This window comes from Gracilinanus agilis, chromosome 5 (genome assembly GCF_016433145.1).
Source record: "Gracilinanus agilis isolate LMUSP501 chromosome 5, AgileGrace, whole genome shotgun sequence".
Lineage (NCBI taxonomy): Eukaryota > Metazoa > Chordata > Mammalia > Didelphimorphia > Didelphidae > Gracilinanus > Gracilinanus agilis.
The window spans coordinates 34401940-34415617 of NC_058134.1; the positions used below are offsets into that span (position 1 = coordinate 34401940).

General features: G+C 41.0%; 1 protein-coding gene across 1 annotated transcript in view; it reads right to left on the reverse strand.

Annotated features, from left to right (window-relative positions):
- Positions 1-274: 274 nt before the first annotated feature.
- Positions 275-13678, reverse strand: part of KAT2B (lysine acetyltransferase 2B) — a 95221-nt gene continuing 81817 nt past the window's right edge. The window contains exons 15-19 of the mRNA XM_044678887.1: positions 10558-10672; positions 9074-9110; positions 8748-8811; positions 8564-8648; positions 275-2377 (exon numbers count right to left, since the gene is read on the reverse strand). Coding sequence (XP_044534822.1) covers positions 2184-2377; positions 8564-8648; positions 8748-8811; positions 9074-9110; positions 10558-10672 — 495 coding nt within the window. The 3' untranslated portion in view covers positions 275-2183. The remainder of the gene's footprint in view (positions 2378-8563; positions 8649-8747; positions 8812-9073; positions 9111-10557; positions 10673-13678) is intronic.

A 13678-nucleotide genomic window follows, 5' to 3' on the forward strand; every position in this document is an offset into this window, starting at 1 on the left:
CTGTGTGACTGTGGGCAAGTCACTCAGCCCCTAATACTTCACCCTTACAACTAATAGTACTAATTCTACGACAGACAATAAGGGTTTAAAAAAAAAAGTGCAACCACGCCTTGCCCTTAAAGAGCTTAAAACTAATGGGGAAATTTGTGAAAAAAAGATGCTCAGGACTTGAGACTAAAAGCCTTTGGTGAACGGTGAACCCTTTCCCATGAACAGTGCTAAAGGGAAACCCCTGCAATAAAAACACAACATGCCAGAAGATTTGGAACTTTTTAAAATATAATTTAAAACTATTTTGTACCAGTACAATATATTAATTTTTACAAATGTAAAATTTTATCCGCTGTTAAAGCATTTGCAAAAACCACACATTCTACTTCAGCTTTTATTGCACAATATCTATATGAAAATATTAATTTTTAAATTAGAAAACATAAATTATGCTTTCAATATAGAAGAGACAATCTGATTTCATTTAAAGACAATACTATATAAGAAAATCTACCCAGAAAATAACCAACTTTCACAGGTTACCAAGCTCAACAGGTGTTACAGAATGCCCAGTTTAAAAACGTTTAAAACCAGTACCAAGGAATTGTCATACAACTGCATCTCTGTAGATGAGATTCAAGTTGGTTTATTAAAAAAAAAAAAATTGAGGCATCTTTTAAGTGTGAGCAAGTATGCCAAGTAGTTCTCTTCCATACTAACGATCATCGTTCCAATAGGACATCCACGTCACATTGGCTCAACGAAATTCTGCCACCAATCCACGCACTCGTTTTCCCTCACATACTCTTATTTGTAGCAGTTTCACAGCCAATTCTACCCCCAGTCTCGTGTCATCGGGAGGTTTTTCTACCCAATATAAACAAAGGCTTAGATTCAGTCTTTTACAAAATCAGTTTATATTTCCATCAAAAAAAAAAAATTAGTGTCAAGAACATTAAGTTTGGTCTTCCTTGATATTCTGGAGGAGATGGTTTACCCAGAGCTGGACTGGTAAATGGACCACTTTCCCCGTAGTGTAATCCGTAAACAAATCCCAGTGTTGAGCTGAAATGTAATGACAAAGCAACAAGGGGTTCGAGAAAGGAGTTGGAATGGGATAGGCTTCTGGGCATGAGACCACCAGAGTAGTTAAAATACTGACTGGAAAGCTTGGTAGAAAATCAATTTCCCATCAACAAATCCATCACCTGGAGACCTTATTTGGTGGGATTTCGCAATAACCTGATACCCCCAAACATACCAGAGGGAAGATTTTTCTAAAATTCTTCATGAACTTCACAGAACAAGAATATGACCATCTTTCTAAAATAGATGGGGAGCATTTATGAAGCTGAGACCCTACACTATGGGGGCCACTTCAGGACCTTATGTCCTGCCTGAGCAAAGTCAGAATAGGACATGACCCATCTATCCAGAGAAAAGAAACAGGAAAATAGTGGTCATCAAGTCCCAAGTTACTGTAGGTAGACAGCATCATAAAAAAAAAAAAAAAAAAAAAAATCCCAATGTTTAGAAAAAAGTCTTTTAGCGGTACAGAATGTCCAAAGAGACTCGGCTGCCTCCCTCCCGATTGGCATACCCCAGAACTGCTCACAGCACCTCACCTAGATGAGTGTTTTTAAAAATAGATATATTTATAAAGGGTCTATCATGAGACCTCAAATGTAATGTATTTCACCTTTTTTAAAAAAGGATTCTTTATTACTCTTCTCTTCCTTAATGTTCTCCTGAACAAAATAAAAATAAACTCTGTCACTCCATTAGGAAACAAGCTAAAGACATTCACGGTCTGGAAATTTTTCCAAAGCCCCCAAAACTTGGTACTATGTGCAAATCTCCTCCCATGTAGGCCTGGAGGAAATCCCTGATTACCTATCACTTGAACAGACTGCTAAATTACATACCGTAGAAAATGTACATTAATAGTAAATAGAGTAAAATCTATTTCATAAAATAAAAAATGTTCTGTAACTTCCATTTAAATACACATCTGAAAAGCTAGAAGAGGAGTTTGTTTTTCTTATTTTTTGTTGTTTTTTGAAAAGTGCTAGTCAAAACATGTATAAGTAACACATTGTCCCAATCCTTTGAAACTGAACTCCATTCATCATGGCTGATGATGGATGAACTGCTAAAAAGGAGGAGAAGGAGGGGGGGAAAAAAAAAAGTTGTCACTTGTCAATTAATCCAGCTTCCTTAATTTTGGTGAAGAAGAATTTCTCCAGGATATTGGCACATTTGTAGTATTCGCTCTCGGGGGGGTTGTACTCTTTGCAATTGGTAAACACCCGCTGTAAGTCGGCCATGAATAATTTCTTAGATACGTAGTACCTGTTCTTGAGTCGTTCACTCATGGTTTTCAGATCTGTACAGGAAAGAAAATAACAGTCTTTGATTCCTTTTAATATTCGCTGATGAATGAAATCAAACAACAGAATCTGTCTTTACCTAGATTATAGAGGAACACTCAAAGGACCCAGGCTTTTGTCCACCCAGGCATGGGAACTCCCTCCAGTTTGGACTGAAACCCATTTGTCATTTAGTATTATATAGTATATATTTAGTATATATAGTGTATATGTATATACTATAATATACTATATTATGCAATAATATAGTATATATTTAGCATATGTAGTATATCTTTTAAATTATATCTCTAAATTTTTTAAATTTTTATTCATTCATTTATCCATTTATTTTATTTTTAAAGTTTTTAAAACCGTAAAAATATTTTTATATAGTTTATGTATTTAAATTAAAAGCAATTATATTTTTACAGTTTTAAAAAATGCTTTTAATTTAAAGAGAGAAAGAAGAAGGAGAGGGAGATGGGGGAAGTGTAGCATCCATGATCTTAAGTGGGGTTGGCAGCCTTAACCCCACTTAAGATCATGGATGCTACAGAAGGCAGAGAGAGACAGAGACAAGTCCCAGGGAGTTGGTGGAGGTAAAGGACTCAACCAGGTTCACATAATTACAGTGTCAAAAATAGGGCTCTTCCAGACTCCAGTCGCAGAATTCCATCCTTTTCCAATGCATTCATTTCAACCACACGCCCCATACAGCTTCCATAAGAAAATTCTCACTCTTAGGTCTAGCGTCGTGAATGATTAAAACGCAGCTGACTTCTTATAATAGTAATCAGCTTTGTAGGAAGGTGGGATAGAATAGAAAACATTCTCTGGTCGTCGATGAGCCACGAATGAAGATTTTACACATGAAGAAACTGACAAATGAGTAAAGTGATGAACTGCCTAATCCGGCCAGACTGTGCCTAACCCAAAGAGACCACTTGAGGAGAATCAAGTTACCACATTGGTTTAAAAAAAAAAGAAAAGAAAACTTCTAGGTGTGACAAAACATCTTTTGATGCTACAGAGACCTCGATCTATGTATTATTAAATCCACTTTATTTTACACTTATCAATGAAGAAATAAACAAAGCCCCACTTACTTGTAAGACTTATTTCAAAATTAGTAAAATAAGCAAAATAAAAATTAAAAATAGTAAAATAAGTCAAATTTAAGAAAATTTAAAAGTAAAATTTAAAAAATTAGTCAAAAGAGTAAAGGCATTTAGAGGCAAGCAGTGGTCACTGAGTATTATTCCATCCACACAATAGAAAAAAAGAAAAGGTTTAATGCAAACCCTTATTTTGAAACCATGGTGGAGAGAAGGAACAAGAATGGAGAGCAGCTTCCACAATTTTCCCTCAAAAGCGATCCTAATTCCACTTAGGGTCATGGATGCCATCTTTAACGTGGAATATAAATATTTCCAGGAATATAAACCTGGAAATACCTTTCAAGTTCATAAATGAAATCATTTCATACGAAGGAGAGGGACTAGAAGAGCATGCTGAGCTACTACTACCAAGAGCAAATGTGCTTTCTACTGTGGAGGTTCCTAGTCAGTCAGCAATTATTAGGCACTTATTTATCATGCCAGGTCCCACATGCAATCATGTCCAAAGAGAAACGGAGCTTGCCTACTAATGGATGAGATAACAAGACTCTAAGTAGGTAAATACAAGACACAGAAAAGAGGACAGCTAAGAGAAGAAGGCTCAGCTCAGAGGATCTGGAAAGACCTGCAAAAAGTGGGCTTTAGGCTGAGACTAAAAGAAAGCCACAGAAAAGGAGACGCCATCAGGCAGGTTTCCGGTCACAGTATCTTGGCATGCATCCCTACAATGCTGAGGGAACTGAATGTGCTGGAGAGGAAAAAGAGCTGCACTTGGGGCCAGGAGAGAGCTGGCTTTCTCATTTCTCTCAGACACTTACTTACAGCTGTATGACCCCAGAGGCCAATCAAAAGTTTGCTCAACCTTAGTTTACTCTTTTTTTAAATGAGGATAACAGTGTCTCTATGTAGCATGAAATGTAACATTACTATAGATTGTTTCTCCACAAAAATAACAAAGTTATCCACAAAGCTATAAGAAATAAAGGGAACATTAGAAAGCTGGTTGTCTCCTACGTTGGGGAAGAATTTCCAGCCTCTGGTTCCATCCGTGTTAGGAAGTTCTGGTGTGGAAAAGTTCCTCCTAATTCAAAATGGAAAGCTCTCTGTAAATGAAGGTTACAGATTCATAGGCTATTGAGCTGGAAAGTATTCCAGAGGTTATTTAGCCCCAGGATGGTTCTTAACCTGGGGGCGACAGGCCCTCTCTAAGGATTCCACGAATAGATCTCAGTGGGTCCATGAACCTGGATCAGAAAAAAATGAGATCTTCATTTCCACTAACTAACCCCTGCCTGAAAGTTAGCGTTTCCTTCTTTTAGGAAGGTGAACTACAAACCATTTGTCTGAGAAGAGTGCCCGAGTTTCACAAGATGGCCCAGAAGGTCCACGACCCAGAAAAGGTGAAGCTCCCAGTCTAATCCAAAACTCCTCATTTTATGAACAAGGAAACTGAGGCTCAATGTGGTTCATTCATCCATGCCAGGTGGGGCTTGAACCCGTATCTTTAGCTTCTTCTCCCTCTCTTCTTCTATCATGAAATGTCTAGAAATACCAGCCAATGGCCATCCTTAAAGAAATGAAAATGGACTCGTGCCATCTCCTCTCCTCTCCCCTCCTCACAATAACTGATCTGGTGATTCTCTGAAGGAAAGCGCCCAAGGCAGCTAAGATGCTCACAGGCTCAGCAGCATCACCAGCAGCAGCTATGAGGACTTTCTCTCCTCTGTTTCACAAAGCAAAGGAACTCTGGCTGCTCCAGACAAAGTCAAACACTGGTCCCTGTTCAGATGACAAGCCTGGTGAATTGGTGACGGCAGCCAGGTGGTGCAGTGGGTACCACCTTAGTCCTGGAGTCAGGAAAACCCTCCATCCTCTGAGACTGACTAGTTGTGAGACTCTCTGGGCAAGCCACTTAATTTCTTTCTATCTCCATTTCTTCAATTTGTAAAACGGGGATGATACCAGGTACCTACCTCACAGGGCTGGTGGTAAAGATCAAATGAGATCATATTTATAAAGCATCATAGTGCCTGGCACACAGTAGGTGCTTAATAAATGCTTGCTCCCTTCCCTTGCCATATTCTCTGTAGAGTATCCAAACATAAAGCTGACAGAAAGAGATGAATATGGACAAGATTCAACTAGTCTTTGGCGCTCCATAAACTGTTTGTATTCATTTCTCATTGACTCCCATCCCATTACCCTCCGGTCCCTAGAAACCCCTGTGACTGTTTTTGGGTTATTTATAAATCATGAAGCTTGAAATCCAAATCTCTTCTCTCCTTAAATCCTCAACTTCATCTTAACTCCTCCACCTCGCTTCAGCACTGACCACTTTCCTGTTCTACAGAGAAACCCAATCACCCAATGGGAGCATTATTTGTTCTCTTCCCTACCTCCATAGTCTTCTTCTCACCCTTTCCTTAAGGCTCAGACAATAATGGAATTTTCCTTACACATTCTTAAAATTCTGGAGTCTTGCATCATCCATTATCCATCTCATTCACTCACTTTCAATATTTTCCTCTTCTGGCTTCTCTACAAAATTCTCAGGTCTCTGTCTCTGTCTCTCTCTCTGTGTCTCTCTGTCTCTCTCTCTGTCTCTGTCTCTGTCTCTCTCTCTGTCTCTCTCTCCCCTTTCCTCACCTTCCCCCCATTCTCTGCCTGTCTCTGTGTGTGTCTCTCTCTCCTGACTCCACAACTTTTATCTCTATTTTGATGCTAAGGGTCCAGAATTCTCACTCCCTCTTCACTATCTAACACTCTTCATTCCTCTGCAATCTAGCTTCCATCCCTAATACTCTCTGATACTCCTTGCCCCAGACTCACCAATGACCCCTTCTCATTTTGAACTCTAATGATCTCATATCCCTGGTAATACTTTTTTTCTTCCTTAAAATGTTTCCCCACTTGTCTTCTGTTTTGGAATCAATAATAAGCATTGGTTCCAAGGCTAAACAACTGGGGTGATGCAACTTGCCCAGGGTCACACACCTAGACGTGTCTGAGGCCAGATTTGATCCCAGGACCTCCCATCTCTAGGACTGATTCTATCCACTGAGCCACTGAACTGTCTCTTTTGATCCTTTTTGCAGCATTAGACTTTGCTAAGCACCTTCTCTCCCACCCATTTCTGAGAGTACTGCTTCAATTGTCCTGGAGGGCTCTTGATCTCTTCTCATGGTTTTCCATTTCCTCCTCTTCTCCTCATTTTGTCTGAGCACAGCCCTTCTCAAAGGAGTCCCAAAGGGTCTTCAGCACCATAATAATCTAAGTTTTCATTTCTAATATAGTCACTAATCAGACATGCCCTACAGAACCAAAATCTCTTTGGGCTCCTCTAACAGATGTTTAAGGGTGTAAATGAGTCCTGAAACCAGAAAGTTTGAGAACCACGGCTGGCTGGATCGTGTTTGCCCCATCACTACCTTTCAATCCATCCGTAAGCATTTAAGAAGAGCTAAATGCTAGAGAGACAAAGACCAAAGGGAGGCAATCCCTGCCTTCCCAGAGCTTACAATCTAAAGGAGGAGACCCTGCATGGGTAGAATTTTCAACTTCAATAGCTGGATGATAAATATGAATGTAAGCACAGGGTATGTGTGTGGGTGTGGGTGTGGGTGTGCACGCACATACGTGCATGCACACACACAAAGTAGACCCAGGCTAAATTTGGAAAAGAAGGTACTAGGAGGGAACCTGAAAGCCCCACCCTGCAGAAGGTAGTCACTGAGCTGAGTTTGGCAATCTTGAAGGAAACCAGAGATGCCAAAAGGCAGCAACGAGAAAGCATCCATTCTTCACACAGAATATATGAAGTCATTTATTCCTATATTTAGCCTCGACTTTTCCCCATGACCTCAGGTCCAGCATACATGTCCATCTGGATGTCCTACTGACTTCACAGGTTTAATAATCACCTCATCATCTCCTTGCCCCTGTACAATCATGATGAGGAGGACAGCTAACATTCACATTGTGTTTTACTATGTGCCAGGCACTGTGCTAAGTGCTGGTCTTTACAACCCTGAGAGGTCGGTACTATTATTATTAGTCCCATTTTACAAATGGGAAACTAAGGCAAATGACAATTAAGTGACTTGCCCAGAACCACACAGCTAAATGTGGAGATTAAAATTAATATCCAATGAACTTGATATTATATTTTTATAAAGTTTTATTAATAATAAAACTAACAAAAAAACTAGAGTGAAAAGGTTCTAAACTAACTTCAGCCTAGCTCATGAAGAGAAGAAGAAGAGGGAGGAGCTACAAACTTATAAATGTGGAGGCACAGGAGAGATTAAAGGGAATTTTGGGAAATACTAAAGGGCTTTATGGGGGATGAAGTCCAAGGTTCAAAATCTCTGTTTTGAAGTGTCTAAAAGTTTGGATTTTGAACTCAGGTCTTCCTGACTCCAAACCCAATGATCTACCCACTGCACACTCTATGGACCAAGATCCTTCTCTTCCTTCAGCATCTAACTTAGGAATCACCTCCACCATGTTGAATTCCCTCATTCTCTCAGCTAGAAGGGATAGCCACAACCTACCTATAATCATCCCTGCGGTCTTAATCCCTTCCTAACTTTTTTTTAAAGCTTGTTTGTCTGCAGGACAGAGTGGAAGTCCAGGAAGGCTCAAAAGACACCAACAGGACAAAGAAAATAACTTTGCATCTGAGATCACATAATGGCACTCACTGAAAGGTAGGTTATACCCGAAGAGTTTATCTGCACACAGTGCAGGCAGGCAGCTAAAAAGGGCAGAGCTTTCTCCATGGCTACGATTCTGTGGGTTCTGGAAGACAGCTGGAGAAGGCTTCAATGGAATACAGAAAGAGACACTGAGTAAAGGCTACTGATGACCTTCTCCCCCGAAAATATTGTCACATCAACATTCCACAACCCTCTCATTCCCAAAGCTCGCAGGCTATCCCACCACAAGTAAACACACACACACGCACTCAAATTCTTTCTACCCACCAGGAGTCTCACCCATTCAAACAGGATGCCCATTCATCCTCCACATCTTCATCTAGAGAGAGTTAACTCTAAATTTAGAAAATGTTAATGGCATTACCCATAGGGAACCTTATAACTTCATAATATCCAGGAGCTTCTGTTCTCTTCACGGGTTCCATGAAGGGCCAAGCGCTTTGATGGCTCTTTGGTAAAGAAAAAAGTAAGGTATCTAATGTGGAAATTCCATCCGGGAAAAACATTTTCAAAAACTTCCATCAAGTCAAGGAAAAGAGATGACTCACCTTCACCTGCTGCAGGATGTTTTTTAACGTGCTATAAAGCTGATCGGGATCTTTGGGCTCTTTGCTTGAAAAAAATAGTAACAAAGAGAAAAAGAAGAATTAACCTTTACCCACAATCCATTTCATCCCCTATGGTGATGGATCATATGAAAAGGGTGCAGTTTATTTCATGAAAACTATGCCCTGGGTGAACAGCAGACTCAAGAGTATAGTCTTTTTGGTCTTTTCTCTAAGTTGCAGTAAAATAGGGGCAGCTGAGGTAGGAGAGGGGAGGGATGGAGGGAAATCATCTTCATGGACATTACTTTTTATACAATTATACTTACCCTCTTTCTTTTCCACTTGGTTTCCAGCCTGTCTCCCCTATGCATTAACAGAATTAAAGACATAATGAGAATTGCTCTTTTGATCCAAAGAGTAACAAAGTTAGTATATCCTCAGCATATTACCGACTTAGGGCAGGGTTTTTCTCAATGATAAAAATAAACGAATCACAATATTGCCACAAGATGGTTCTTCTAAGACTTTTCCAAATGAGAGACTGAAATGGACTGTTTAGGGGATGGCTCCGGGGGGATTTAGGCAATGTAAAAGGAAAAGCTATCAATATGTGTTTATTCAAACAAATAGGTGAGCAAAGGGACTCTCTTCTCCAGGTACTCCCTAAGCCTTACTCAAATAGTGGGACAAGGTTGTACAGCGATGCACTCTAACTCCATCTTTCTACTGTTCCCTTCAACCTTGCTAGGGTAAACTGTGCTACTATTCCCATTACTAATCACTTGAATAAAATGCTCTATACTAAGGTAGCTGCCACCAGCCAAAGTTGGGCACCTCTGAGAGCAGAGCATGAGGAGATTAAGCTGCATGATGCCAAGCAAGGTTCTGCCCTGTTCTACTTTGCCAACACCGGACCATCCTACACGGTCCAAACCTAGACTGGCAAACTGTCTGAGGCCTGGATGGAGGGGGTGATGACACTTCAGCCAAGATGATCTCACTTAGAGGTTCTTAACATTTTTTTCTGTTGTGGACCCTCCCTCCTTTGGCAATCTGGTGAAACTCCTGAACCCATTCTCAGAATATCTGTAACTACATAAAATAAAAACAGGGTGACTAAGAAAGCTAATTATATTGAAACAGTTATCAAAATATATATATATTTTTTTAAATGGAGGCAAGGTTAAGATCCTCTGTGTTATTATAAAATGATCTCCTAGGCCTCTGACTTGAGTATAAAATGAGTGTCTCTTGGCCTTTGTCCAACCAATGACTGAACGTTTGGGTTTTCCCCCTCCATTGGTTGGTTGAAACTGGAACCCACATTAAGATGGCTCCTTGCCAAGAACATGCTGTTAGCCATAAACTCGTATATAGGTTGAATGCAAGAATGGAGAATTTGAAATGAACTAATTTGGTTAGCATAAGTGACTAAAGCCCTCCTTTATCCAGGCACACAGCTTGCCGGCTGAAATCTCAATCACTGGCTTAGATGAGCTCCACTTAGGGAACAGAGCAAGGAAGGAGAAATACCACCTGATACCCTGTTTACTTAAGGGAGGGGAGTGTGCAGGGAAGTGAACTGTTTTCTAAAGAGACTAAAAATAATCCCAGGCAGAGAGGAAGAGCCTTAAAGGAACTCTTCAAAGCGCAGGCGAGGTTGGCTCTTTGCTGGTCTCAGTCTCAAGTACCAAATGCTGGTATTCAAGGCCACCAAGGGCTCGATTGGAGCAAGAACGTGACCATCTTGGCATCAAAAGCTCGACTATTCCAGTGGATGACATGCTTTGGAAGAGAGCAATATACATACTAATGCCGGGAATGCTTTCTATTGGAATCTGGCGGACTCCATCTTTAAAACACGAAAGACCAGGGTAGACCTTTCGAATCTGGGCTTGCTTCCTTTCTATGAGCTTCTTAATTATCTGCAAGCAGAGAAAGAAAAATGCACCGTGAAGGACAAAGTTCACAGGAGAGCCAAAGTCAATAGAAATCAATTTGCGGTTTCCCAACTATCCTCCCCAGGCATAAAAAAGAAAGAGAGCAGAATTTGAGGGGGGAGGAAAAAAAATAGATACTCTTTTCAGTAGGCAATAAGTGAAAATATTCCATTAGTCAGTGTAAGCCCATTCTGCTACATGCACACCATTGTCTCCAAATGACTTATCTCTACCGACCAGAAAAGCTAATAGTGAGAGAACACGCTGCCCCTGGGCTCACTGTCACATTTAGCATACTTAGCATAAGTCATCTATTGTGCCTGGCTTTCTCCAAGGAGTCTGGATGAAAATGACAATAAATCACCCCTGGAGCATCAGAATCAGCCTCACCTCGCCAAAACCCCCTTCCGTTCTCTCAATAGGAACTGCGCCATTTGGATTGATGAAGCAACTTAACAGTCTACAAAATGTGACAAACCCTGGAATGGGGAGACTTGAAGTTTGCTCTAAAACCATCTCAGCCAAAGCTGCCACCTGCACACCGTGGAGACAGGAAACTCCCCTAAAATGAGCTCATCACCCTAACAACAAAGAGCTGGGGAGACTTCAGGGCTAAGGGGGGATCCCACAGATCTAAGGTTCCCAATACTTTGAGGGAACTTGTTTTCATTTCTTTGAGCTCTTCCTGAATTTGAAGGGAGCTTGTTCTGAGACTATTTAGCCTGTATGGTACCCTTCAAGCCCCTGGCCATCTTCGTTAGAAAACCAAAGTAGGATTTAATTGGGTATAAGGGATCTGTAACCCCCAGGCAGTCATCAAAAACCACAAAGAAGAAAAACCAACTTTCTTTCTAGTAATCTGATTTTACCCATAACAACAAGGAGTTGTTGGAGGGGCAGGAAAATATCACTTTAAAGCAAATATACCAGATGAAAAGGAATTTTCAATATTTAAAAGTATTTCACAAAATCATGATGCCTGGCTACAAGACAAAACACCCCATCTCAACAGAATACAATGAATCAAGTTGGCAGTTCCCTCCTCGTATTCCCTCCCACACACCACCCGCTGCAAGCCAACCAAACTGGCCTTATCTTGTGCCCTATAATCACAATACCCCAATCTGTGCCATGGCACCCCCTCCCAGAGTCCTCTCTGTTCCTCTAAGATGCAGCACTGGCAACATCTTCAACACACAACCTTTTACAATCCCCTAAATGCTAGAGCTTTTCCTCTCAAATTCTCTTGTATTTCACTCTTTTGCCTGCATTTATTTTTTTTTTTAACTCTTCCCTTCCATCTCAGAATCAGTCTGACTTCTATCATAGTGTCCATTTTAAGGCAGAACAGTGTCAAGGGCTAAGCGATCAGTTGAGTGACTTGCCCAGAGTCACACAGTCAGGAATTATCTGGTGAGAACCCAGGTCCTCCCAACACCAAGTCTGGTACACTATCCACTGTGTTTCCTAGTGCCCCTTGTACACTTCAGGTAGCACCAAAGATTCATCCTTTTTTGGTAGACTCCTTGACAATAGGGACCATGGTTTCCAGTCTCCTTCTGTCCTCCTCCGTCTCTGTTCTACCCCAGGGGGTCAGGAAACATACAACACTTGATTCTTTTACCAGCTACGGGGGAATAAGTAACAACAATGGGGGGGGGGGGGGGAAGGTGGGAGGGGGAGTTAAATTGTTTTAACCTGTTTGAAGAAAAGAGCCCAAATACTGGACATCTCCATTGTTGTTACTCCCAGTGACTGCCCCAAAAACCTGACTTCAACCACTCGAATGTACTTTCTAAAGAAGAGTTTCCACAGGAGGCTGTGTGGACCAATGGAAAGAGGATTAGATGAAGTCCCATGAGATGGGTTTGCATTCTAGCTCTACGCCCTACCACCAGCGGTAAGCCGCTCACCACTGTGAACCTCAGCTTTCTCTTTGAGGAAACTCAATGACTTCTAAGATCCCCATCAGGACAAGTGAACTCCGTGTTCCAACTGACCCATTTCAAAATTTTCTGCTGGAACTACCAGGATGGGAGCAGCTACGTGGATTCAGTGAATTGAGAGCCAGACCAAGAATATGATATGATCAAACTTACAGATAAGAGGAATGCCTTTAAATTTTCCAACATCCTGTTTCTAAAACCTAAGGGAGAATAGGAAGGGTAGTCAGGGAGCTTAGTGGATACAGAATCTGACCTGGATTCAAATCTAGCCTCAGGCACTTCCTAGCTGTATGACCCTAGAGAAGTCACTATACTCCCATTGCCTAGCCCTTATCATTCTTCTGCCTTAGAATCAATACATAGTATTAACTCTAAAATGGAAGATAAAGGTTTAAAAAAAAAACTCCCAAGGCTGTATGTAGTCTTCTGTGTTCTCTGCAGACCTAACACTCAGGCTGCAGACTCATGCCTGTGAATGAGCCCATCCAGTGATCTAGCTCCTTTCTTCCAAAAAGAAAACCACATACTGAGGAACGCAGACCTGTTTGCTATGGGTAAACATAACAACCAAGCCTGAGAGGTGCCTCATCTTGGCAGAGAAAGCGCAGTTTGCTGGCTTTTTATTCACTAAGAGATCCCTCCTTTAAAATTGTTCATTTTTTTCAGTCATGTGTCTTTGGCCATAAGGGAGCAAGAGCTTCCCCTTTACTTCTTACCCCTTGTAAGTAAAGGACCAGGATAGGAGGAGCCTTTTTAGCCTTAGAACCCAAGAAATGATTGGTTTTCACACTTAGAGATTCACTTAAGTTACGGACATTAACACAGAAATGAGACAATTGACTCTCCATCCTACCTCCCCCACCACTAGCTCAATCTTAACACTCTGTGATGTAAAAAGTATTGTCTGCTCCTCTTCTAAAGGTTTTGATCCCAACTTTGTAGCTTGACATTCAAATGACTTTCCACAATTTGGTCCCACCATTATCCAATTCAGACTCTCCTCTCTCCATGCCTTTGATCATATTGTGTCCCTCACCAGAAATGC